The sequence below is a fragment of the Esox lucius genome, chromosome 7 (genome assembly GCF_011004845.1).
Source record: "Esox lucius isolate fEsoLuc1 chromosome 7, fEsoLuc1.pri, whole genome shotgun sequence".
Classification (NCBI taxonomy): domain Eukaryota; kingdom Metazoa; phylum Chordata; class Actinopteri; order Esociformes; family Esocidae; genus Esox; species Esox lucius.
The window spans coordinates 12,937,866-12,964,631 of NC_047575.1; the positions used below are offsets into that span (position 1 = coordinate 12,937,866).

Below are 26,766 nucleotides of genomic sequence, written 5' to 3' on the forward strand. Positions count from 1 at the left end.
ATTTATTTTCCATTGAGTCTTTGCTGCCATCTATTGGCTAGTGTTTCTGTACGCGCAGTTTCCTTTGACAATACGGTAAAATCCTGTTTGCGGTAGTAAACTGGTGAATTGCAGACTGTGTTTAGCTGGCTGTCAGTTGTATTTAACTACTATTTGATTAGTTTTGCAATTCACAACAATTTCACGGTTAATCGATCGAAATGGACGGGGATGTTAGTAATGCGGACACAACCCCACCTGACTCCGACCCAGCGCGGAAGCGCAGAGTACACGGGATGTTGAAGCTTTATTATGGGCTGAACGAGGAAGGAAAGACCGTGGATCAAGCGGAGTCCCTGGATCCCTGCGATATAAATGGGCCGCATTTCGATCCTGAAGTGTATCTCAATAAGGTAACGTTTTAGTGTCTGATTAGTCTTAATCGGTAATTCAATGAACATTTAGAATATGAATGAAAAATTTACTTTTACCGAGGCATATTATTTTCCTGTGCGAGAGAGGCAATGCTAACTTTGCCTGTCATACTTGTTACCCAGGTATAATAGTTCAGTGATGTCTGTCAGCTAGATGTCTTATCAAAACGGAGCTTTTGTGTCTTTGGTGGCTTCAGCTCAGGAGAGAATGCTCCCTTGGAGAGCTGATGGACCAGGAGAGCTGCATGGTGAAGCAGATCCGCTCCTTAGACAGTGACATGCAGACATTGGTGTATGAGAACTACAACAAGTTTATCTCTGCCACAGGTAATGGGATGTGTGACAGTGTATCCATTGGATATCCTGTTATTGAATCATTTTGTCAGTCTGCTGTTCAGTGCAATACGTGATGATTGAATAAATGCCACCTACTCTCACTAGACACCATCAGAAAAATGAAGAATGATTTTAAGAAGATGGAGGACGAAATGGACTGCCTGACAACCAACATGGCTGCTATCACAGTGTTCAGTGCACGTATCAGTGGGACTCTTCAGGACCAGCATGCACAAATCACCAAACTGTCAGGTTGGACCTTCCTCTGACTGATAACTGAACTAGAAAAACAATGTCTTGGTCCTACACCTATCATTGTCAGATTACGTGAGCGGTCTGTGAACAACCTCATAATAAGCTACCCCCACCTCCACCAGGAGTCCACACTCTCTTGAGGAAACTGCAGTTCCTGTTTGAGCTGCCTGCCAGGCTGAATAAGTGTTTGGAGCTCCAGGCCTACGCCCAGGCCGTGACCTCCCATCGCCGTGCCCGCTGCGTGCTGCAGCAGTACAGCCACATGCCCTCCTTCAGGGGCATCCAGGATGACTGCCACGCTATCATGGACAAGCTGGCGCAGGAGCTCAGGCAGAAGTTCAGGTATGAGAAATATTGATTTTGCTATGGTTGCAGAACAGTGGTGGTTTAATTGGAATTCCTGTGTGATGTTCTGTAATCGTGTTGCGTGATACCTCTGCGTGGGGCTGAATGTGTTCTGCAGAGATGGCGGTTCGAGTGCCAAGGACCTTTCGGAGTGTGTGGAGCTCCTTTTGCAGCTGGATGAGCCAGCCGAGGAGCTCTGTGACAAGTTCCTGACCCACGCCAGGTCGCGACTGGAAGCAGACCTCCTGGGACTCGAGGCGGAGCTGCGACCAGTGTTGTCCATTGGACCAACATCTGTGGTAGTTCCCTCCACTGGCCCTGCCGGCAGACTGTCTGCTACACCTACCGCCGGGTCCCCCATCGACCCCACCTCCCCCGGCAACCCCTTCCTCTCTCCCAGCTCAAGGACCGACATTCTTGAATTCATAGACAGAGGTTGTAACGAATTTGTCAGCAGCCTTTGCCTAGTCATCGCCTCATACCAAGAGCTGTTCGTCAACCGTCCACAAGAGAGTAACCTGGCCTACAAAAACATCCCCCAGATGGCTGTTGGAAAGCTACATGCTTTTGTGGACTCCCTGGCCGCCCGCTACTTCTCCCTGGTGGAGAGGAGGATACAGGAGGAGAAAAGTGTTGGAGACAACTCCCTCCTGGTCCGCGCTCTGGACCGCTTCCACCGCAGGCTCCAGGCAGTGGCCAAACTGCTGCCTGGGTCTGCCGTGCCCAGCCAGGGGACTGAGATAGTTGTGCGTGCAGCCAGGGAGAGGGTGAAGCAGTACCTGGCAGCCCTGCAGAGCTTCTACCTGGACAGCCTGACCGACGTGAGGCAGGCCCTAGCGGCCCCTCGGCTGGGTGGAAGCTCGGCTGGAGGTGGGTCTCACCTCGGGGTACCGGCCGCTGGGAAAGATGCTCTGGCCAGCTTGCCGGAGCTCCTCTCCTCTCTGTCCGCCTCCATTCTCAATCAGATCAAGACGGTGCTGGCGTCCGTGCACCTCTTCACTGCAAAAGACATCACCTTCTCCAACAAACCCTACTTCAAGGTGAGGGAGATTCATTCCAATGCTACTTGGCCAAGTGTTTCCGTTCGTGAGGTGGCCTGTCGTGTTGTCATTCTTGGTGTTGACGTCTCTCTTTCCACCGTCTCTGTGTCAGGGGGAGTTCTGTAGCCAGGGTGTTCGCGAGAGCCTGGTGGTTAACTTCATCAAATTTGTGTGCCAGTCGTCACGTCAGTTCTGTGAGAGCGCGGTTGACCGGGGCGGCTCTACACCCCCTGCCCTTCTACTGCTGCTGTCGCGCCTTTGCCTGGACTATGAAACCTCCACCATCTCCTACATTCTGACCCTCACAGACGAGCAGTTCCTGGTGCAGGTAAACAGTAGCGGATCACAACCTGCCGTACTAGCCCGACCGGTTCTCAGTATTGTACCTGATGTAAGTTTGCTGCTAGCGGGTAGGCAACATATATCGAGACCGAAAACACAAAGTTGCCATACAGTCGTATACACTGGGGGGTGAATATATTCCATAATGATGTATGAGAGGCGAGTGTATAATATACATGGATTAACAGTTGATGTACACACAGTTCAAGTATATGTTATTTAATTTAGTCTGGCTGCATCAACTCAATTGTTCAGGTGGCATGTGAGGGAACTTCTGGAAATGGATGACTAAAGATGAGCCCGTAACAGGTCCTCTTTACTGATGAGCAATGCGTTAGACACACTGTTAAATCCATTCCTCTTGTTTCCACAGCATCACTCTCCTGTCACAGCAGTTACAGCTTTGTGTGGTGAAGCCCGAGAAGCAGCGCAGAAGCTACTAAACCACTACGTCAAGGTACAAGTTCCCGCTTTGCCGACAGATGACTGTGGCTGCAAATGGCAATATCTGGACTACTCCTTTCTGTTTCTCTGCTGACCTGTTCTCGGTTGCCCTGGGCAGGTTCAGGGCCTCATCATATCCCAGATGCTGAGGAAGAGTGTGGAGACACGGGACTGGGTCAACACCATCGAGCCGAGGAACGTGCGTGCCGTGATGAAGAGGGTGGTGGAGGACACAACCTCTATTGATGTCCAGGTAACCTAATCCATGTGTAACCGGTGGGTGGATATGCTTTACAATGTGGGGAAACGACCTCAGCTTTAGGAATCGAACAGCTTCACCGTCTCCCCTGGTCCTCCCTGTTCTCCTTTACAGGTGGGCCTCCTCTACGAGGAGGGAGTGAGGAAGGCACATAGCAGTGACTCCAGTAAAAGGACGTTCTCGGTTTACAGCAGCTCCAGGCAGCAGAGCCGCTACACTCCCAGCTACACACCCAGGTAGCACAGCCATTGCCTGCTGACACACCTTTTCCAGGATAAACGAAGCCACATCACTGCATCACAACACGTGGCTTTTTGACAGAGGCATCATCATCAGTTTAATGTCAGTATGACCACTGTCTTACCCTGTGGATTAAGAATAGTTGTCTTGTTTCAGTGCTCCCATGGATACTAATCTCATGAGTAATATACACAAGCTCTTCTCAGAGCGGATAGACATCTTCAGTCCTGTGGAGTTTAACAAGGTGAGTAGGGAAGTCATCTCCTGCACTCTTTGGTAGTTATTGAGGGCAAAGAGACTTTTTAGGCGTTGAATGCTAGTTATTTTACCCTCGGCTGTTTGTGTCTTCATCTCGTGTCAGGTCTCTGTGTTGACCGGGATCATAAAGATCAGCCTGAAGACGTTCCTGGAGTGTGTCCGTCTGCGTACCTTTGGTCGTTACGGCCTGCAGCAGATCCAGGTGGACTGTCACTACCTGCAGATGTACCTGTGGCGCTTCGTCTCTGATGAGAACCTGGTCCACTTCCTGCTCGATGAGATAGTGGGCAGCACTGCCCACCGCTGCCTTGACCCCGCTCCTATGGAGCAGAGCGTCATCGAGGTCATCTGTGAGAGAGGTTAAAGGCCAGAGGTCATACCAGTTCAAGAACTGATGTATTGAGATGGTGAAATTGAAGATTTTGTTGTAACTGTTGTTAGAACAAAACATTGAATTCCTTGATGTGAACTAGTGGAAGAAGGTCTTGTGCTTGATACACTGGATTTCCATGATGTAAATGTGGGGTCAACAGATGGATAAATTAAACATTATTATGAATGATGTAATGTTATTTCTAATTAATTATGACTAATGAAAATGTAATAATATGATGTAATAAACTAAATCATAAACACATGTAGTGCCGCGATGCCTCTCTAACCTTCAAGATCATTTAATTTCAGTCGTTTGTGGTTTAATTGTTTTCCCTTCACATTTTATTCTGCAGTGTTAAAATGATTGTCTTACTAATCACAGTAAAGTATGCTATACCATGCTATTTGGTGTTTTCTCATTTCCAATTTAGCTTATGATTAATTCATGATATTTTTTAATCTATGAAAGGAATCATTAGAACAGTATGTTGCCGGAGGTGTATCGCCTCAAAAATCATTGTCTAGCGTAACCAATAAACGCTTTCTAAAGCGAGAAGGTGTGCAGAAGGAATTTACCATCTCTTTCTATTGGGCCTATGATAAAGGTGGTCACTACAACAGCGTACATTTGATTGGTTTATCATTCCCCTCTCCATGCTCTTCTGATGACCATAGCTTAATCTCATTGGTTTAGAGATCGGTCACATTCAGAAGGGCGGTTTTGGGGCAGTTCTACGCATGCGGACACATTGTCGCACCGTACTTGGAAGAATGCATACATGAGAAATACAGGTGAGTGATGCTGTAAAACTATGTTATGATTACAAAATTAACGAATGTCATTGATTTACGTTCAACGGACGCACAAGTACCGGTTATTGTTTGTGTTGTGTTATAACCTGATGTTTTAGAACCTGTCTGAGTAATTCGTTTGAGTCCTGTATTTACTGCGCTAAGATGTGTCATAAACAACAGTATGTATGACCTATAGTCCAGATTTGTTCAGAGACAATCTAGCTCTTTATTACTGCGTATTCTATACACATTTGTATTTAGAACCCTAAATCAGTGTCCTTTTAACATTTTCTTCACAGACAGATAATGAAGCTCAACAAACAAAAATCTTCAAAAGCAGAAAGGGAATTTGGAGGGACTCTGGGTAAGTAAAACACATTATTTTCCATGTTATTTTTTGTTTGCCATCCTAACCCACCCACCGACCAATAAATCCCTGGGTCACCATTCAGGTGCGACGTGCATCCCAGTCTTCTTGCCCCTGACGGTGCTCTACCTGCTGTGTGTGTGTCGTTCTCCTGCGGCCAGTGTGCTCCAGTGGCCCCCTGTCCTGCCCCCCACAGCCCAGCTATGGGACCCACTGGCTCCTATACTCCTACTGGCCTGGATTGCCTTCCAGAGCTTCCTTTACCTTCTGCCTTTGGGGAAGGTGAGACCACATGTTAGTCATGAACACCTTCCAGTTATTGAATGTTCTTGATACACAATCTCTGTCTTACCTGCAGGTTTCTGATGGGATGGTGCTAAAAAATGGATCAAGACTCAAGTATCGCATAAATGGTATTGTGTAGTAGCTTTTAAAGTCAAGTCTCTTTGAATAGTTTTAGTTTATGGGTGGGAATAGTTAAAAGGGAATAACAACAAATATCTAACATTTGTCAAAGTTCATTAATAATGGTGTACTATTCGGACTGTCTCTGTATGCTCTCAGCTCTGGCACTGTGGGAGAGCAGGCTCTGGCTAGCGTGAATGCAGCATCAGATTGTTACATTGCTCTCCCACCACTACACTGAATTGATACAACCTTGTGAAATAACGATGACAAATCACAGCGAAAAAAACTAATTGGGGAACCTCAATCGCTTGTGGTACATACCACATACATTTATGATACATACCACACACATTTATGATACATAACACACACATTTATGATACATACCACACACCTTTATGATACATAACACACACATTTATGATACATAACACACCTTTATGATACATAACACACACATTTATGATACATAACACACATTTATGATACATAACACACACATTTATGATACACAACACACACATTTATGATACACAACACACACATTTATGATACACAACACACACATTTATGATACATACCACACACATTTATGATACATACCACACACATTTATGATACGTGTTTTTAAGTTGAACCTTTCTATCTCTAAAGATGTCTTGCTTGTGCAGTTCCCGCTTTTGTGTGGCTCAACCCTACTGTCCCAGATGGAGAGTTGCCTACATTGTACAACTATTACTTCAATCAATTTATAACTTAGACAAATCCTTGTTGTTTTTCCCCCTTAACTGGTTACAATTGTCGGTCATCTAGAGCATGTGTCCCTCTCCCAGCTAATTGTGTGTTTTGTCATGAATATTCTCTCTGCCCCTCCTCTGTCCCTCTGCTGCTCCCCAACCTTTCTGTGTCTCTCCGTCTCTACCTCTGTCTTTCTGTACAGGTTTTCAGGCCCTTTGTATCTCAGGGGTGCTGGTGACTTTATCACTATGGCTTGGGATGCCTCTGGGGTACCTCTTTGAGCTTTTGTTGCCCATGGCAGTGTGTGCCATTGGAGGTTCCTTCCTCCTCTCGCTCTACCTCTACATACGCTCCTTCTGGGCCCCCCACCATGCCCTTGCCCAGGGGGGAAACACAGGTAAGGGTGGTGCAGGATTATAGAGGTAATAGGGAATGTCAAGCACATTATTCATTAAAGGTTGTCCAGTATGGGTTCATGTGTGTTGTGTCTCACAGGAAACCCCCTGTATGACTTCTTTATGGGACGGGAGCTGAACCCGCGGATCGGAAGTTTTGATCTGAAGTATTTTTGTGAGCTGAGACCAGGTCTGATTGGCTGGGTGAGTGGAAATGGACGATGATGCTGTAGCCAGTGTTTGTCATGGTTGTTAGCAGTTGTGAAACACTGTAATACATCCATGACACGTTACTCTACATCAGTGTTTCTCAACCATGCTCCTGGGCGCCCACTGCCCTGCATGTTTTAGATCTCTCCATGCCCTAACATACCTGATGTAACTCATGAAGGACTTTATAATGAGCTGATCATTTGAATCAGGTGTGAGAGATCTAAAACATGCAAGGAGCAGGGTTGAGAAACACTGATGTGGAGTAACGTGTCATTGATATATTACAGTGTTTCACAACTGCTAACAAACATTTCCTGGTGTACTGCATTTTCTCAAAACAATGAACACACATTTTGACCAAACTGTGTCAGTGTTGTCATTTGCTACATGACAACATGATGGAAATAAGTCCTTACAGAGACAACTCTGTGTAGATTGTTGTTGTGAATGGAACAGAGATTTTTGTGAAAAGCAGTGAATACTTTTTATGGGTTGGGGTAAATGGTCTTCCTTCTGAAATGTAGAAAAATGGTTGTGTATGTATTGTCCAGAGAACTAGTTTTAGTGTGTTAGCGATTGCAAAAAACTGTGAATAATCTGATCCAACGTAATTTCTTCCAATCAGGTGGTGATTAACCTTGGGATGCTGATGAAAGAGGTGGAGCTACGAGACTCAGCCTCCCTAGCCATGATACTGGTGAACAGTTTCCAGCTGCTGTATGTGGCAGACGCTCTGTGGAATGAGGTGAGAGGACAGCCAACTGGAACAGCTCAGTAACAGTGGTACAACAGTGATCTCTTGTGGTAGTATTCACTGAACCCTGAATTCATCACATCTGCAGTACTGTATGATTATGTATTAAGGCATGAGGAAATTGGTACATGGCCAATATACCACGGCTAGGGGCTGTAAGCTGGGCTATATAGGCTATTTATTAAACACCTAGAAGTTAGTTATTGCTATTATAAACTGGTTACTTACATAATTAGACAATTCAACAAGTCTAATACCTGTGGTAAAAAGTCTAAAATACACCATAGCTTTCAGCCAATCAACATTCAGGACCCAACTATCCTATCTTTGGCATTGGAATGTGTTCTTGACTGGTGCTTTCCTTGTGTTCCAGGAGGCTGTGCTGACCACCATGGACATAGTGCATGATGGTTTTGGGTTTATGTTGGCCTTTGGGGACCTTGCCTGGGTTCCCTTCACATACAGCCTCCAGGCTGCCTTCCTGGTTGTGCACCCGCAGTCCCTTGGTCCTGTAGGAGCTACAGCTATAGTCATGCTTAATTGTAAGTTACGTTTCCAGGTGTGGTGTAATGAAGTGTGCATTGGTTTTCGTTTGTATTTTTGGTATACTGTATGTACCCTTATTATTGTAATGTATTTCTTTCTTCTCGTTTTTAGCTGCTGGGTATTATGTCTTCAGAAAATCCAACTCCCAGAAGAACCAGTTCAGACGGGACCCTACGCATCCCAGTGTTGCAAGTCAGTATTCAACTTTTGGATTGGTTTTCCCCTACCTCCTGACATGGCAACAACCACACATTTTCAGTTTGGAATTAATAAACCTTTCTTAAATCGTACAATAAAATTTCAGACGATAAGATTAGATACATTTTGTGGAAATCCCTTTGTTTCTGGCTATTTCAAATGTTGTTTTACATAATGGATCAAATTGCATAATGAATCTGATGGTAAGAGGCACCGTAGTCATATCTGGACCCAACAAAAAGAGCAGATGGAGTGTGAATAATTTCCAATGTGATCTATCTCAAATGACTGCCAAGACTGAGTTACTCCCCTCCCATGTCTTACTGCAGACCTGGAGACCATTGCCACCGCAACAGGGAAGCGCCTTCTGGTCTCCGGCTGGTGGGGCCTTGTCCGCCATCCCAACTACTTAGGAGACCTTCTCATGGCCCTGGCATGGTCCCTGCCGTGTGGTAAGTCAACAGAAAACTCCAAAGTCCTCTCTGCACGTGTCCATAACCAGTGACTGCTCTTCAACAGACTGGAATGTCATGATGCCCTCTCCCTCCTTCCCTCCTGATACTGAGGTTATTCTAATTCTTCCAGGATTCCACCATCTTCTGCCCTACTTCTATGTTGTATACTTCACTGTCTTGCTTATTCACCGTGAGGCTCGTGACGAGAGACACTGCAGGGCTAAGTACGGCGTTGCCTGGGACACCTACTGTAGACACGTACCCTACCGGATTCTCCCCTATATTTACTGAGCTGATCTGGACCCATGCAGTCAGGGAAGAGACCGGGTTGAAAAGGATGCATACAGGGACAGACAACTTTGTTAAGTAGTGTTTTTTTGTAAACCCCACTGACAAGACTGAACAAGAACTATGGAAATGTTGTAAAGATGATCTACGTTAGAAGTGATGGCTGTGGGAGGACATGATACGTCCGAGTGGATGAACTGGCCAGGTGAGCTGATGCTTTGGCCCAGCAGCTTTACCAGTTGTTCACAGTAGGGATATGTGTCTATATATGTGAGTCTCTAACACCATTAGTCTTGGTCATTACCCTTGATTCTGATCCATCCTTACTTTGGCCAGATTGGACAAAACTGACTTGGTTTCATAGACACATTCCTACTAGTCCTGGATGAAAAAAGCATGAAGAATGTAGAATCTCCGATTCAAGGGCTTTTTATTCCAGGATGCTTCATCTCTTTCTGGGAAACCAGACAGAAATAGGAATTTGTTCCTTATTGACTTGCCTGGTAAAATAAAGGATAAAATAATAAAGCCCTTTGTTTTAAATAAAACAACGATTTGTATGTGTGATATATAGGCTGCACCAACCTAAATTATATAAAATTATCATAGCAATTTATGAATGTATTAAAATTTGTGGCATGTTTGACTATTTCTTTAAACAGGAATGTCATCTGTTTTTACACATGGCCTTATTTTCAGTTTATTTTAAAAAATGTATTTACATTACTTGCCAAGCATGTTAGAGTTTTACATGTTTTGGAGAAGAATATGGTTCTTAATATTTATAATGTAGTCATTCCTCAATAGGTACCAGTGATGGGGACAAGATGGTCAAACAAAAGAATAAATAAACATTTTGGCAATTGCCTGGTCAAAAAAAGGCCAGATGAAATTGAAGCCATATAAGTTTCCATTAACTTTATTACAAAACTTGCAAAATTTGAATGAACTATGAACATGATTTTGCCATGATTTCTGCATTCAGAATACACTGTCAAAAAATGGTCTGTCAAATAATACTAGTCTGATCCTGAACATGAACTGAAAAAGAGAAGTAAATATGGTATATAGAATACAAAACATTCTCAATGGATTTCTTCAATCAACACACCCTTTGCCTTTTCTCTTCCCTTCTTCCAGCTGTCTTCAACTCTTCTTTTCTCCTTCTCTAAAGCATTCCTCTCATCCTCCCTTCTCCTGTACTCTCTCCATAAACTAGCTGCTAGTCTTCTCACCTCCTGGGTATTGTCAGACACCCAAGCCTGAAAGAACTCACATTTCTTCCCTGCCAGGAAATACTTCTTTCTCACATCTCCCTCTTTGGGCAGGGCTGCCTTGGACTGGGACAGGGTTGTCCGGAGTTGACTCAAAGCTGCCAGGCAGTACCCGACAACATCCTGCCTGCTTCTCCCAGTTAGAATATGAGCCACAGATTCCAATGCTCGGCCCGGGGCCCCAGGATCCTCTCGGTCAGAATAACCACTGGCCAAAATGGCAGCCTCCCCTCCCTGGAGGGCCTCCTGAAGGGAGCTGAACACCCTGCCTGAGCTCAGGGCCTCAGACACACTCAGAACCACCTGGCAGAACTCCTGAGTTAGCTCTGATTCAATGTCGCCATTGAAAAGGCGAAGGGCAAAGGTGTAGCCAAACAGAGCGTTGACCAAGCCAAAGCGAACAAGAAGGGAAGGGTTGGAAGACAAGGAGCTCAGAGGTGGGATTCTAAATTTGACTGGAGGCACATTGGAGGTCCACTTGGGTCCCTTGGTCTTGGTCGACTCGTTTCGTGGTTGGTTCTTACCCTTCTTATGACCTGGGTCTTTCAGCAATTCACAAATACTCTCTCTCACTGATTCACTCTCAACCCCTTTCCCAAAATCCTCTACTTGGATACTCTCAAGGACCACAATTTCACCACTAGATGAACATGCCCCTTCTATCTTTTGCAGACTCCCCTTCTTTGTCTTTTCATCTGTCTTTGCAGCTTCTCTGGTCCTGCCCCTGTCCTGTCCTGTTGCCTCATTTCCCATTGGCTCAGCCATCTCCACTACCTCCAACAGGGCTCTTTCCCCCTCCTCGTGCTGCTCCCACCAGGGTGTCCACAGGGGGACCAGAGCTCCCACGGTCCCACTCTTCACCAGGCTGTTAAACTTCTCCTTCTCCTGGCTGCTCAAAAGGTTCCACAGTGCCTCCTCAGAGAAAGCATCAATATCCATCCCAGAGAGTCGATCAGCCAAGTCCAGCTCCTCAGCGTCTTCAACCCCCTCATCCATTTCTCCAGTATTTGCATTTTCATCCTCGCCCAACTCTTTGAGCCTGGTTAAAATCTCCTCAATCTCCTCGACACTCCCTTCCCCAGAAGACTGAAGCTCTGCCAGCCTGGAGAGAAGCTCTAAAACCTGAGCTCTGGCTTTGATTTCCTCTCCACCTCCACTATCTTCCTCAATGTCCTTTAAAACACTCTCCATCCCTCCCTCTTCCCTATCTGCCATATGTCTTAGCCTAAGCAGAATATCCTGCATTTTCTTTCTTCCCTCACTCTCTGTTTCACCCATGTCTTTCAGCTCCTGTAACACAGACTCCTTATAGAATTCCTCCGAGCACACAGAATGATTGGTACCGCGGTAGCATTCCAGCCCACAGTACGGTACATTGCACCGTGGACAGGTATAGCAAGAGGGTTTGGATAAGCACAGCATACATATTTTACTCTGTGCTGTGGCATCTGTGTCAGCATCTCCATCCTCTTTCTCGGCAGCTGGTGTCAGAAATTCAGTCTTATTGGTGGTCCCTCTTGCAGGAAGCTCAATCCCATCTCTAATGACTGTCTCAGACTCTGTTTCAGTCCACTCGGTGCAGTGGAACTCCTCCCTGGGTGCAATGTCAGTCAGTAACCTCCTTACAGCTGGAGGGATTCTGTGTCTAAGTATTGGGTTCATTATTTTGGGAGGGAAAATAGATTCCTATTTCTCATTGGTTGCGTATGTAATATTGTCGAGTGATCTTCCAGAAATCCTGTGAAAAACAAAAACAAAAATTAGCACTCGAGTACACACAACATGTGAGATACAACTTCGTTCACTAGCGCCATACCTTTGAGTTCTTCTTAAAGCGTCATGAAAAGACGAAAATGCTTTTTTCCTATAACAAATTGTTCCACGTTCGTCCACTGTCAAATAATTCAGCGTGTGAATAACGTAGTTGGCCAGTTGAAACGCCTGCCGTAAATGACTTCCGAGTTCGTCTTCTTATGGGTTGAATGGCAAAGAGAAAAAGCAGGAGTTGCAACACCGCCACCTACTGGGTTGCGTTGTGATAAAAAATGAGACTGCCCCAGGTTCTTTGACACCAGGAACGGGCATTATTACACCGAACAAAATTATAAACGCAACACTTTTGTTTTTCCCCCATTTATCATGAGCTGAACTGAAAGATCTATGACTTTTCCTATTTACACAAAAGGCCTATTTCTCTCAAATATTGTTCACAAATCTGTTTAAATCTGTGTTAGTGAGCACTACTCCTTTGCCAAGATAATCCATCCCCCATACCATAACCCCATCGCCACCATGGGCCACTAGATCCACAACGTTGACATCAGCAAACCGCTCACCCACACAACGCCATACGTCTGTCATCTGCCCTGTACGGTGAAAACCAGGACTCATCTGTGAAGAGAACTCCTCTCCAAAGTGCCAGACGGCCACCGAATGTGAGCATTTGCCCACTCAAGTCAGTTACGACGACGAACTGCAGTCAGGTCGAGACCCCAATGAGGATGACGAGCATGCAGATGAGCTTCCCTGAGATGGTTTCTGACAGTTTGTGCAGAAATTCTTTGGTTATGCAGACCGATTGTTGCAGCAGCTGTCCAGGTGGCTGGTCTCAGACGATCTTGGAGGTGAAGATACTGCATGTGGAGGTCCTGGGCTGGTGTGGTTACATGTGGTCTGCGGCTGTGAGGCCGGTTGAATTTACTGCCAAATTCTCTGAAACGCCTTTGGAGACGGCTTATGGTAGAGAAATGAACATTCACATTCAACATTCACTTCACGGGCAATAACTCTGGTGGACATTCCTGCAGTCAGCATGCCAATTGCATGCTCCCTCAAAACTTGTGACATCTGTGGCATTGTGCTGTGTGATGAAACTGCACATTTTAGAGTGGCCTTTTATTGTGGCCAGCCTAAGTCACACCTGTGCAATAATCATGCTGTCTAATCAGCATCTTAATATGCCACACCTGTGAGGTGGATGGATTCTCTTGGCAAAGGAGAAGTGCTCACTGACACAGATTTAGACAGATTTGTGAACAATATTTGAGAGAAATAGGCATTTTGTGTACATAGAAAAAGTCTTAGATCTTTGAGTTCAGCTCATGGTAAATGGAGGCAAAAACAAGTGTTGCGTTTATAATTTTGCTCAGTGTATTTCTAATATTATTTCCAAAGTTATTCAGGCTCTGTGATGGCCATAGATTTAAAACAGAGGTAAGTTAAAAACTGTAATTTGGCCTTTCATTATATACTTTACAATGTATGTATTGTCCTGAAAGGTGAATTGCTCTAGGATTTTGCATTTGGTTATCAAATATTTTTATCTAAAAAACTCCCCAGTCTTAGCTGATATTGCATGTTTACATCAGCTAAGACTGGGGATACATGTACAGCAATGACTGCAATGTATATCCTCACCATACAATGATGCAGCCATCTACCATGCTTCAAAATCTTGAGGCAGTTACCCAAGAATGGGGTGGTTTGAATTATTTTTCCAAAATGTCAGCCTTTGAATAGACAACAAAGTGTATTCTTTTAAATGTTACTTGTTGTTACATTACTGCTTTGTTTATTTGAAGTGTCTACACTATTATTTTAGTGTGACTACAATGTAGTTTATCCCTCAGTTTTACGCCATCACAACAATAGAACTTTCTGATGTTCTCCTGATGCTTTCCCTGAACAGTTTCCTTTCCCCTCCTGCAGCTCAGTTCAGATGGATGATTGTTTCTTTCATGTGTGTGGTTGGTTCATTTCATATTATATGAAATAAATGAGTAAATAAAGACAACGCCCATAAGAAATGGCCATTTAATAATTCCAATAACAAAAAGGCCTAACAGATGAGCATAAGATGTTACATTCAAACAAAATAGAAATGCACATTTACATACATAACTTAAATATCCATTCGATTTCTATACCGGATGCATTTTCAGTAGTTGGGATGCTCATTTCCCCAAAACAAATGTTCTGTGACAGTACACCCCTTTGCTTGCGGTCCAGTTAGAATCCCTTCTTCACTAGCCACTCCTTCAGCTCCACATCAAAGTGACCTTTGACCCGAAGTATCATGGTCACCTCATTTACCTGTGTTGGGAGGTCCTTGCCAGTAAGCTGTTGCAAGAACTCCTTCACATCCTTCTCTAGAGCCTGACAGACAAGTAGCAATAATAAAATAATAAATTCATTAAATTTTCAGGAAAAACACACCATTCATAATGGTTATTGACAGATACAATCTCCTGTATTTCAACTCCAGTTTACAATCAGTCATCTTCATTGATCTGCAATTCCGTAGAAGTTGTAAAAATGTTTTGACAACAGGATTTTAAATATTCAGTCACACTCACCCAGATGTCACCTTCAACCTTGCGTATAATGGTCGTCTTGCGGCTGCCGTGGGTCAAGTCGGTGTAGACAGGAATATTGTGCATTCGGGAGCGACGGATCATGTAGGGCAAAGCAGGGGGCATCTCTATAAAATGTTAAAGAAGATGAAGAAAATGTTAACAAAAATTAATTGTGGTAAGTCAACCACAAAATATACAACTCCTAATACACCACATGAATTTGCTGATAGTGTCCTCTAAAGAACAATACTATCTACAGTGCCTAGCAAAGATAAAGCCCTGACCAATTTGCTAATTTCACTGAATATCAAATTGTGTTTCAGTGTTATAGAATAAAATGTCAATGTACAAATTCAATTATTTTAAGTTCACATTGGTTTTATGTAGGAAAGGTTAATTGCCTGGCTACCCAAACTCCTTTCTTTGACAAACTAATAGTGGCATTGCATACGTTTCTTCCTTTTAGCATTACCTTTGCAGATAGTTACCTCATTGAGTAATAGCTACCTTAAGATGAATGGCATAATGTACTTCAGTAGAGTATGGGTTTTGTTTCCCACAGTACAAAAATGTATGCACTCAGTATTGTGAATTGCTCTGGATATGCAACATACAGTATCTCATAAAAGTGAGCACCCTCCTCACATTTTTGTAAATATTTGATTATATCTTTTCATGTGATAATACTGAAGAAATGACACTTTGCTACAATGTAAAGTAGTGAGTGGACAGCTTGTATAACAGTGTAAATTTGCTGTCCCCTCAAAATAACACAACACACAGCCAAATAATGTCTAAACCGCTGGCAACAAAAGTGAACATGTTTGCCATTTTCCCTCCCCGGTATCATGTGACACGTTAGTGTTACGAGGTCTCAGGTGTGAATGGGGACCAGGTGTGATAAATTTGGTGTTATCGCTCTTGCACTCCCTCATACTGGTCACTGGAAGTTCAACATGGCACCTCATGGCAAAGAACTCTCTGAGGATCTGAAAAAAAAAATTGTTGCTCTACATAACGATAGCCTAGGCTATAAGTAGATTGCCAAGACCCTGAAACTGAGCTGTGGTCGACCAAAGATGTTGAGTGCATGTGCTCAGCGTCATATCCAGAGGTTGTCTTTGGGAAATAGACATATGAGTGCTGCCAGCATTGCTGCAGAGGTTGATGGGGTGGGGGGTCAGCCTGTCAGTGCTCAGACCATACACCGCACACTGCATCAAATTGGTCTGCATGGCTGTCGTCCCAGAAGGAAGCCTCTTCTAAAGATGATGCACAAAAAAGCCCACAAACAGTTTGCTGAAGACAAGCAGACTAAGGACATGGATTACTGGAACCATGTCCTGTGGTCTGATGAGACCCAGATTAACTTATTTGGTTCAGACGGTGTCAAGCGTGTGTGGCGGCAACCAGGTGAGGAGTACAAAGACAAGTGTGTCTTGCCTACAGTCAAGCATGGTGGTGGGAGTGTCATGGTCTGGGGCTGTATGAGTGCTGCAGGCACCGGGGAGCTACAGTTCATTGAGGGAACCATGAATGCCAACATGTACTGTGACATACTGAAGCAGAGCATGATCCCCTCCATTCGGAGACTGGGCCTCAAGGCAGTATTCCAACATGATAACGACCCATAACACACCTCCAAGAAGACTACTGCTTTGCGAAAGAAGCTGAGGGTAAAGGTGATGGACTGGCCAAGCATGTCTCCTGACCTAAACCCTATTGAGTATCTGTGGGGCATCCTCAAACGGAAGGTGCAGGAGCGCAAGGTCTCTAACATCCGCCAACTCCAGTGGCAACCTGTGAAGCTCTGGTGAACTCCATGCCCAAGAGGGTTAAGGCAGTGCTGGAAAATAATGGTGGCTACACAAAATATTGACACTTTGGGCCCAATTTGGACATTTTCACTTAGGGGTGTACTCACTTTGGTTGCCAGCAATTTAGACATTAATGGCTGTGTGTTCTCTTATTTTGAGGGGACAGCAAATGTACACTGTTCTACAAGCTGTACACTCACTACTTTACATTGTAGAAAAGTGTCATTTATTCAGTGTTGTCACATTAAAAGATGTAATCAAATATTTACAAAAATATGAGGGGTGTACTCACTTTTGTGAGAAACTGTAACTAAAGTGTAAAGGTTAATACTTGTCTCTCATAATGTGTATTTCACATCAGTAATTGCCTTACCATGAAAATGTGTTTGAAAAAATACTGTATAGAAGAAATGTTATGTCTCTGAGCGAAGTAACTCAACTTGAACAATAATCCTCCCTCTTGAGTAATCACGGCAAAATGTCAAGTCAGTGTAAGACACAAAACGCATTGTCCTACATCGGCCTAGAAACAAATTAAAATGCATGGTGTCATGCTTCACCTGCTGGAGGGGTCCAACCAGATGGTGCAGGACCATCGCGTTTGGGGGGAATTGGTACTCGTGAAGGCGGGATCAGTCGTTCCACAAATTTATATTCTTCCGTAGATTGTATTATCTTGGCGTTTGCTTCTCCAACTGGGGTACATAATGACTTTTGAAAAAAGAAAGATAAATGTTGCCTCAACTTATTCGTGCATGCTCATGATACCTCATTCATGATTAAACTTAGTTAAATGTATGGAAAAGAAAAAAGTTACATCTCTATTCAATATGTATTTCTTGGCTTTGACACTGGATAGAGCATATTTCATATAGTATGCTAGCTAGTAATGTAGCTACGTATGGTTGCTACTTCGATTTATTCATGGTAATGCAATATTTCAGGCATGTAAATATTTTTTTCATAAAGACATATAGGTGGGAAATATTCAACTCACTTGTAATCGTATCGTCGTATTTGGTATCCTTGCCGTGTGATTATACAGGTGGACTGTTGCCCTAAATCCTCTATATAACATTGTGAATCTGTGTATGTAGGACAGCGACATGTTTCTTTCCAAAAACACTTGTGGGCGGGATCAGAGAATATAACGTCATAGTTATGCGCATATAAATACTTTCGTTTATTTCCAGCAATTACTGAAGGGACGTTTGCGCTTCGTAAAATACTGCGAGACGTTGGTAAGAAACAAATGAACAGGATTAAAAGAAGTTTCATGATGTCCTAAATATTGGATTAATTAAGTTGTTATCGATGTCGACTGAAAATATAACGTTTTCTTATTCGGCTAGTCAATATCACTGTACATTTTATTTACGCTCTAATTTAGAGCGATTAAATGTACATCTGCATATTATTAATTGCATACAGCTGACGATGATTAAGACTGTACATTGTGACATTGGAAATGTAGCCAGAAAACAGGGCCATATGAATTTCAGTGACCTGAGAGTCAGGACAGCCGTGTTTGAATTTCCAATCCGAACGATTTATAAACTGTGGCTCTCAGAAGTACCCCCTCCAAATGTTGTTACATGTTAGACTGGGTTTCAATCATTTTTGCCACTGATCAACACAAGTATATCGACAAATCGTTCTAAACTAATTACAAACTTGGGGACCTTTGGTTGCCTGCATTTCCAACTCTTTACACATTCCCAATTGGAGTGAGGTCCAGCCATTGACTGGCCACTCCAGTGTGGCTTTGGTTGCATGTTTGTTGTCATTGCCCAATTGGGGGGATGATTTAGCCCTCTATTTTCAAAAGCTTTCCAGGCCCTGTCCCAGAGAAACATGCACACATAATGCTGCCACAACCATGTCTCATGGTAGGGATGGTTCTTATGATGATATGACATGTTATGCTTGTGTCCAAAATAGGCACATATTAGTGTCAAATCCAAAAAACTCTATTTTCTTCTTATTAGACCATAAAATTGTCTTTAAGCTTAGTCTCCTTCTCCCACATGCCTTCTGTCAAAATGTAACCAGAAATACCATAATCGCAGTGGAGACCATTCAACTACTTTTGTGACTTCTAAAGACAATTGGTTGCACTGGAGATGGTTCAGGTGTGTCATAGCAAAGGGTGAATACATGCAATGTAATCAATTATGTTCAGGAATTAATGTTTGTTGTAAAATTAAAACAATTAGCAGATTTTATTTTCACTTACATAATGCATGTTTTTGTGTTGCTCAATGGCAAAAACTTGGATTACATTTTGATTTCATGCGTTAGACACAACAGGGACCAAGTGGGTTTGTATATTTGTATATTGGTAACAAACTGCAAGTGGAAACACTTCCCAACTGTCCCTTTAAATTATTGCATGTATGCATTTGAGACATCTACATTTTTGTCAGTTTTCTCCTCTGATTTTGCAAACTGAACTGGTGTATACTGTAGGTTGTTGAACCGCTACCACCTGGAGTAATGGAATGTATGCGCACACAAGATGGTGGATACGTATTAAGACATATGTACCAAGCTGATAACCATAGACATGACTGCGAAAGCTGGGTTGAACTACTTTCCAGACCAAAAATGTAACTGTATAGGCACACTACAATCTGGGTCTTGTTATATTGCACCAATCCACTGAGGTAATTTAATTTGGCCACCTGTACATTGCTTTACTTGTTTTAGGTATATATATAGGCTGTGGTTAAGGGTCCTAAATTGGTAGACTTCACAGATGGAGTTTTAATGCTGAGTGCAGATGGAGTTTAGCTAGTTGCTAAGGATTCACTTGACAAGCTACTATCTGTGCACTTTCTACAAGTTGTTCATTTTATTCAACATTTATGTAACCATTACTCTGAATCAATAAACAAACAAATTGATCTCTGGGTTTAATTAAGTGTTAAGATGTATTGTCTAACAGTGACGTACCATTCCATTTGAAACAGGTTGACCATGCAGCTGTTTGTGCGTGCTCAGAATCTTCACAGGTTGGAGGTGTCCGGGCTAGAAACCATTGCCCAAATCAAGGTAAAGCAAGGCTCTGCTTCCCATCGGCCAGAGTTTGGGTTAAAACATAATATATCATATGAAAGGTATTAATGCATTTATTCTCTTACCTTCTTCCAAGGCTCATATTGAAGCATTGGAAGGACTGTCCTGTGATGACCAGGTGGTTTCAATGTGTGGGGTACCCCTGCTGGATGATGCAGTAATCAGCCAGTCGGCACTGGAGTTCAGCACACTGGAAGTTACCCCTCGAATGGTGGGAGGCAAGTAATCAATGATGTAATATTCTGGAACATTCCGGAGTCTTCTGAGTTTGGTCATGTCTGTTTGGACCATTATTTTAAGAACTTATTGAGGTTGTTTTTTACTTCACCTTTTTCTCCCTGTCTCAGGCAAAGTCCACGGCTCCTTGGCTAGAGCGGGAAAGGTCAGGGGACAGACCCCTAAGGTAGGGTTTTAGTGTTTATAATCTGATACTAATTTCTATAAGGAATGTAGACCCCATATTGTGACTTGCTCTTTTGGAGACGTTGCATTTCAGGACTCCATGCTAACCTTCATGTCCATTCACAGGTGGACAAGCAGGAGAAGAAGAAAAAGAAGACCGGCAGAGCTAAAAGAAGGATCCAGTATAACCGCCGCTTTGTCAATGTGGTACCAACATTTGGCAAGAAAAAGGGGCCCAACGCTAACTCCTAAATCCATTTAATGTCATTATCATTCACACTGTGTGAGCAATGGAATGGAACCAAGTTATCTTAATTTGGGTGATGTTTGAGATGCAATAAAACTCAATGAGGATAGTTGATGGCTTTATTGCCTTGGGTAAGCAGAGGTGAAATGGAGGGAATACAATTTTGAGGGATAGTTCAGTCTAGATTCATATCTGGGTGGAATTCTGCTTACCCTGAGTTGTTGTAGGCCCATGGATTGCATTTTTCTCAACAAGCCATTATTCACCTCTCTGTATCATACAAATTCATGAGTTGCTGCACTGTATGTGGAAACTACCTCAAACACTTCAATAAGCTGTTGGACTAGCATCATTTCAAATGTAATCCTTTTTTACTTCATACTGACAAAACACCCGATGGAATTTCACTACTTCAAATGGGCAGAATGCAAACAATTTTTTTTTAACCACCACACACAGCCTCTGTTATTTGGCAAAGATATCATCTGTACCTAGCAAACGTTAAATGCTTGTTCACTAAGTTCACACATCCACTTCTCGAAAGAAATGCGCATCGATAATATTTTAGTACCAAAACTAACCAGTAACCATAGAAAGTACCACTTTGGTCAAAAATGAAAATATTTACGAATAATATTTACAGGTTTTCAGGTAAACAGCACCAGTAGTCAAAAATATTTTGGAGTAGGTTTCAACTTCCAATGCAGCTTTTTTTTGGCTGAGGATGCACAGTTTCAATTTATTTGGTCGATGCTAATTCCAGGCTGGGACAGAGGTGAATAAGGGCTTTTTGTAACAAATTACTGCATTGGATTTCAAAAACAATCCAGGACCCAAATATGAATCTAGATCTAACTATCCCTTTAAAGTCCTGGGTGTGAACTGGGTTAGTTTTGCTCATATAGGTTTTGGACCAGGGACTCCTGGACTGGAGTCAGGTATTCCTTTCTCAGCATGCACTGTAGATTGCTCGAACCAAAAGGGATGTTAGTTCCTCACCATGAAAGCAGTCTTTGGGCAAAGAGATTTCATAATCTATGGCTCAGTCTTTCAGTAAAAAACAAATGTTTATACTAAGGAACCATTTCACACAGCGTAATTCTCATTTGCATGCAGAATATGACCTACCCTCCCAACGACAGAGGGTGTTCTTCCCTCATGACCACAAGCTCATCCAACTCCCTCATGGACTTTGCATGCAAACAAGACTGTTCAAGAGCACACATTCTCAGTTTATTCCATTATGCAATATTCTCAAGTGACGTGGACAGTGATAGAAAAAAAAGTATTTGACATTCAGTTAGGCAAGACCACTGGTTAGATTTGACAGTGGTTCCATTTCATACGGAGGATAGCTTAGGCTTCAGCAAGTTCAGAATTTTCCATCGGACAGGAGGAAATCACGTCTTCCTGTGCGATTTACCCACTGGGTCAGCTAGCACTACAATTCCCCAAGCAGCCAGACCTGAAAAATAGGGTAATGCGTTATTACAGCCGGAGTCCCTGATAGAATACTGAGTACTCTCACCGACCCATTATCAGTTCCTGAAAATCTACATATGGAAACCCTTTCCTATGTCATTGGATACGTTACTACCACCGTGCTGGACATACACATTTTACCCGTCCCAAATCACAATACTCACTGGTTGCAAACACGATCTGTGCGACTGTTCCTATGGTCGTTGTTCCACCTTGGCGCATTACTTTTCGGGCGGCTTGGAAGACATATCCCGCTCCTAACAGCAGACCACCACCAGACAGAATCCGACAACTCCAGCAACCTCCAAACAGTTGACCTGCAGGCGGTGATACAGAGCCTGGTGGTGGTGTTGACATTGCCGAAGTCCTATAGACGTGCCGTTATGCTATACTAGCCAACTTGCTGTGCCCTTGGACTGATGTGACGACTATTTCCAAGCAGCTAACTTGACAAATTACTAACTACTTGTTCCTATAATGCACATTAAAACACTGGCAATTTGAAGTTACTGGCTAAGTTACAAGTGCATATGTTTTACTTGATAATTCAAATAGCAATAACTGTAACCTTCGACATCGGAAGCTGATGTCCTGTTCTCTACCAAAACCAACCCTCATTGGTCAAAACAGAAATTAGTGCAACTGGTAAAGTGGTCCCCACAGCACTTAATTTCTGTAGCAGTTAAAACTAGATTGTAATTAAAAAACTTTATTTAATGCTTTTTTTGGATGCATTTCTATACTGCATCACATTTGATCCCACTTTAAGGTTTAATAATATGAAGTTGGGTTTTCAAATGGAAGACAAGAAAGCGGAATACTCTTCTTGATAAAAAAAAAAAAAAGGTTGTAATCTAGCAAAAATTCACAAAGGTATATAAAAAAAATCCCCGTTGGATTTTATAAAACAACGTAGTTATATGATTATTTTTTCAATTCGATCAAATGCCAACAATCCTTTGATGTTGATTATAACCTCCTATTAAGTATATAAATAAACCATGTATATTTGTTCTATTTTAATTCAAGACAGAAATTCTCTTAATTTAATTTAATATATGTAATTTGAAATGTGAATTAGGCCGGTTTGATTGTCAAACATGTTTTCTCACGAAATTCAAAATGTTTACAATATTAAGTCAAATGATATTCAACACAGAAACCTAGGCATTATTGGGCGTTAGATTTTATTAGCCTTACAGTTTTGTGAACTTGCTTGTTAACTCATAAACAATACAATTATTATATACAACAATATTCTTATAAATATGGTTTGTCCTATTGTAACACACAATGTGCTAAAGTAGTCATGACGTTTGGGAACCACAGCTTCCCATTTTTAAAACAATTTGTCTTTTGCTGAAACATTCTCTACTTCATGCTCAGCATAAATACAAACATTTAAACATAATCTTGTACTTTAACAGATGGTTAAGCTCAAGATTATTATCTGGCTCCAGTCAACAGGGTCAATAATAAAAACACATCAGGATATTGGCTATTGGACATGAGTGCATTGAAACGGATTTCTGATGCATTGAATCCAATTATGGTGAGCTCTGGTGTGTTACCCATTAAATATATTTCTCTCTTCACATTGAGTTTCAAATGAATGTGAAGACAGCATGTTGACTATTTCTGTGACTTAGAGCCCCACGCAATAGCAATGTTTTCATCAGTCTCTGCAGCTTCCTTCAGTGCCTGCATTACGAGGGCATTCCTTTTCCTGGATTCCTCCATTCTCAGCGGGTTAGCCTCTGGAAGATTCTGTTAGATTGAACAAGAACAGAGCAGGTCAATGGAAAGCTTGTTGGATAGATTTCATGGAAAGTTGACACCAAAAAAAAAGAGGGTACAGGGTTCTTGAAGACAACTGCTGGTTTTCATTCCTTCCTCTCTTAGTAGGATAACATTCCATCTCATGGTTTAAAATCAGACCATTGAAACCATCAGGAGCCCTTTTCAGTGGAAGGCCAATTCAGATTGTTGCAGATCCTGAAGCAATACACCAAACATGATTCCATGTTACAATCCACATGCTACATTGTATATCTTTTATATCTGGGCAATTCAGCACCTTTGTGTTGGCAGCAAGGGCGTAGGAGCAGGGGAGGACAGGGACATGCCCGCACCCTTGTTAGAAGCAGATACATTGGTCCCCCCACAATAATAAGAACACTTTGCAAACATTTGAATACACCACCTGATACTAAATAGAAGTATCCCATAAAGTGGTCACTGTGAATATTCTAGCAGCCTACCTTGAGCATTTCCCTCTTTCTTTCCTCTCCAGGCGTTATCATTGACCACATTCCATATCCAGCGCTTAAGAACCCTACACACCCAAGCGAGGCCAGGACTGTGCGCAGACCACTCATTGTGTACGGTAGGTTGGTGTCCTTTGAAGACTAATGATGGTAGCAGTTTCCTGATTACCAAACCACGTTTTATGCTGTTTTGACAACATGTATTCAGTGGTGTCCAATCTTCGCTGGCAGTCGCAGTGCATTTTGGGATAGACTACGTATGCTTACACAACTTTTTTCCAAATGTGACGCCCACACATTTTTTTTACATTTGAAAATAACACAATTTATATTTGTATGGATTATAATTTTTATATAATGTAATTCGGTTCATTATTTTTAAAAATTGTAAACCTGCGGAGAAGTTCAATGATTTAACGCTTTCCGCTCAGCCGACTGCCGTCCAATCAAAAATAATTCTCCATTATTTTTGACTTGAAAACCTTTTTCGTTTCTTTTGAAAGTCTGAAAAATAAAATGTATTAAAGCTACTCGTATTTTAGATCCAATTATTGTTAATATGGAATAACATATTTCTGTGCTTCCCCTTGTTTTCTATATACCCATGTCTCTTTTCTTTTTTAATTGTTAAATAAGACCAAAAGGTACATAATATGATGTTTTTATTGATGTCAAATATTATCTGTATTTATGAACTGTGAAAATGTTTTTCAATCACGTTCCAAAATATCTAAGGTTGGCAGGACCGGATTATGGACCGCAAATGGGGCCTGGGCCCAGAGGCCTCTGACTATTAGGGGCCTCATGCTACAAAGCAACCCAGTGGCCTACAAATGTCAGAGGCCCCTTGGACAATCTACTGTGAAAATGTAGATAGGTAGGCTGACAGCGAATGTGGTCCCTTCAGCCAATGAAGAGCCCCCTTTCAGGGCTCCACCTTAACCTATACCAGGGCCCTTCCACAATCTATACCAGGGCCCCTCGGGTCCACCTCAACCCATACCAGACCAGGGCCCCCTGCCTCCACCTCAACTGTTAGCAGGATATCTCCACAAACCATACTAATGCCCCCCCTCCACAACCCATACCAGGGTCCGTCCACAACCTATACAGTTAAATAATTAGTACACAAAAGGAAAATTGTGCAGAAATTATGCAGGAAGAAAATTGTAGGCCACCATAAAACTTCAAGAAAATGTAAATGATGTTTTTGATGTGTACATTTTGTGATTTATAAGTGATTTATTGTGTGGTTGTTTTTTTCTTTTGTAGATTATGAATTAAAAATGCTTTAACAGTGATGCATCACAAAGAAAAACAAAAAATGGAAGCAAGAAAGTTATTGTTATGGGGTAAAGTCCCAGTGATTTCAAAATGTTTCCATAATCAAAATGAAAATCGAAGAGAATTAAGAGCAGTTTTACATGGGGGGTTCCAAAGATACTGATATCCCGAAGCCTCATAGAATGTAGATCCATCCTTGAAGGTAGGGACAACAGAGGAAGAGCTTTATTGTGCAGTTTCCACTAACTACCACCAGGTGTCAGATAAGTAATGTATTCCTTTTCAAAGCCTCAGTATCACCTCAGAAAATTACCTGTGGGCACTTTGGCAGAAAGTGTGTGCTTGTCTGTGAGTGCATGTGTGTGTTCATGTATATGGTGTGTGAGTCACAGTTTGTGTGGGTGTACTGGATGTTGATAAGTGCTCATAATATGCATTCATCAGTGTCAGGTAGAGTGTAGAGAGAATGCCTTGCTAGGGCTTGGTGGTGGCTACTGTAACTTGCAAATGTGCTCAAATAGATAACTAACTCTACAACAGTGAACGACATTATGCACAAATGTCATTCAGAGACTAACCCAGGACATTGTGTTTATGAGCTGTCTGTATGAAGGCGCTTCACTAATAATATACTTTTAAATAATTTTGTCTTGTGCTATTTCTTTTAATGTGTAAAACATGTCTTAGAAATATAGTACATTTGGCTGTGCTATAAGTCATAAGACAATGTGCTTCAGTGCTTTCTTAGGGAATTCAGTGAAATGTGTCGGTTTCCAGGTAGTTGTTTTTACTCAGTAAATATCTCATATCCCCAGGTGTATCACTGACCATTCAGAATGGTGTGTAACATATGGACAAAATAAATAACAGCACATCCCCTTTTCCCTGTCTCTGTCTCCCTTCCTCCTGAAAGCTTAGTCAATGATGAGACTTCTCCCTACCCCCACACTACCCCCACACTACCCCGTCCTCCATCCCTTCCCTTTTAGATTGCAACAGAAACGCTTGCAGATGCCCGTTCCCGTTGCCATGACACCCGTGTTTCCCGAAGGTGCTATGTGCATCAGAGTGAACATTCATGTCTACGTTCTGTCTG

At 42.5% G+C, this 26,766-nt stretch overlaps 6 protein-coding genes and 1 long non-coding RNA gene across 7 annotated transcripts; 3 read left to right on the plus strand and 4 right to left on the minus strand.

The window, feature by feature from the left end:
• Nucleotides 1-69: 69 nt before the first annotated feature.
• On the plus strand, nucleotides 70-4,569 carry vps51 (VPS51 subunit of GARP complex). The gene is made up of 11 exons (XM_010870619.4): nucleotides 70-392; nucleotides 611-740; nucleotides 855-1,001; nucleotides 1,127-1,346; nucleotides 1,468-2,389; nucleotides 2,502-2,717; nucleotides 3,105-3,188; nucleotides 3,294-3,428; nucleotides 3,549-3,670; nucleotides 3,831-3,918; nucleotides 4,036-4,569. Exons 1-11 carry the CDS (start codon nucleotides 201-203, stop codon nucleotides 4,294-4,296), a joined length of 2,517 nt encoding a protein of 838 aa, XP_010868921.1. The 5' UTR covers nucleotides 70-200; the 3' UTR covers nucleotides 4,297-4,569.
• Nucleotides 4,570-5,013: 444 nt separating this feature from the next.
• Nucleotides 5,014-10,319, plus strand: tm7sf2 (transmembrane 7 superfamily member 2). Its single transcript, XM_010870620.5, has 11 exons — nucleotides 5,014-5,099; nucleotides 5,402-5,466; nucleotides 5,555-5,751; nucleotides 5,828-5,882; nucleotides 6,818-7,012; nucleotides 7,111-7,214; nucleotides 7,849-7,968; nucleotides 8,351-8,519; nucleotides 8,635-8,715; nucleotides 9,051-9,173; nucleotides 9,307-10,319. The coding sequence occupies exons 2-11, from the start codon at nucleotides 5,409-5,411 to the stop codon at nucleotides 9,465-9,467; spliced, it is 1,263 nt and encodes a 420-aa protein (XP_010868922.1). The 5' UTR covers nucleotides 5,014-5,099; nucleotides 5,402-5,408; the 3' UTR covers nucleotides 9,468-10,319.
• Nucleotides 10,320-10,367: 48 nt separating this feature from the next.
• Nucleotides 10,368-12,714, minus strand: znhit2 (zinc finger, HIT-type containing 2). Its single transcript, XM_010870621.4, has 2 exons — nucleotides 12,555-12,714; nucleotides 10,368-12,476 (listed from the first exon to the last, which is right to left on the minus strand). Exon 2 carries the CDS (start codon nucleotides 12,398-12,400, stop codon nucleotides 10,550-10,552), a length of 1,851 nt encoding a protein of 616 aa, XP_010868923.2. The 5' UTR covers nucleotides 12,401-12,476; nucleotides 12,555-12,714; the 3' UTR covers nucleotides 10,368-10,549.
• A 1,826-nt stretch (nucleotides 12,715-14,540) lies between these two features.
• On the minus strand, nucleotides 14,541-18,028 carry mrpl49 (mitochondrial ribosomal protein L49). Its single transcript, NM_001304227.1, is given in 4 exon segments — nucleotides 14,541-14,893; nucleotides 15,094-15,218; nucleotides 17,471-17,621; nucleotides 17,908-18,028. Coding segments are annotated over 4 exon segments (534 nt in total). The 5' UTR covers nucleotides 18,019-18,028; the 3' UTR covers nucleotides 14,541-14,746.
• A 33-nt stretch (nucleotides 18,029-18,061) lies between these two features.
• On the plus strand, nucleotides 18,062-20,746 carry faub (FAU ubiquitin like and ribosomal protein S30 fusion b). Its single transcript, XM_010870622.4, has 5 exons — nucleotides 18,062-18,151; nucleotides 19,883-19,964; nucleotides 20,065-20,206; nucleotides 20,336-20,391; nucleotides 20,517-20,746. Exons 2-5 carry the CDS (start codon nucleotides 19,890-19,892, stop codon nucleotides 20,640-20,642), a joined length of 399 nt encoding a protein of 132 aa, XP_010868924.1. The 5' UTR covers nucleotides 18,062-18,151; nucleotides 19,883-19,889; the 3' UTR covers nucleotides 20,643-20,746.
• Nucleotides 20,747-21,848: 1,102 nt separating this feature from the next.
• LOC109615887 lies at nucleotides 21,849-22,733 on the minus strand. The gene is made up of 2 exons (XR_002196899.3): nucleotides 22,284-22,733; nucleotides 21,849-22,102 (listed from the first exon to the last, which is right to left on the minus strand). It is a non-coding gene; the product is annotated as an uncharacterized LOC109615887 (long non-coding RNA).
• Nucleotides 22,734-23,287: 554 nt separating this feature from the next.
• On the minus strand, nucleotides 23,288-24,635 carry LOC105010937 (ubiquinol-cytochrome-c reductase complex assembly factor 3). The gene is made up of 2 exons (XM_010870624.2): nucleotides 24,381-24,635; nucleotides 23,288-23,886 (listed from the first exon to the last, which is right to left on the minus strand). Exons 1-2 carry the CDS (start codon nucleotides 24,495-24,497, stop codon nucleotides 23,752-23,754), a joined length of 252 nt encoding a protein of 83 aa, XP_010868926.1. The 5' UTR covers nucleotides 24,498-24,635; the 3' UTR covers nucleotides 23,288-23,751.
• Between the last annotated feature and the right edge of the window lie 2,131 nt (nucleotides 24,636-26,766).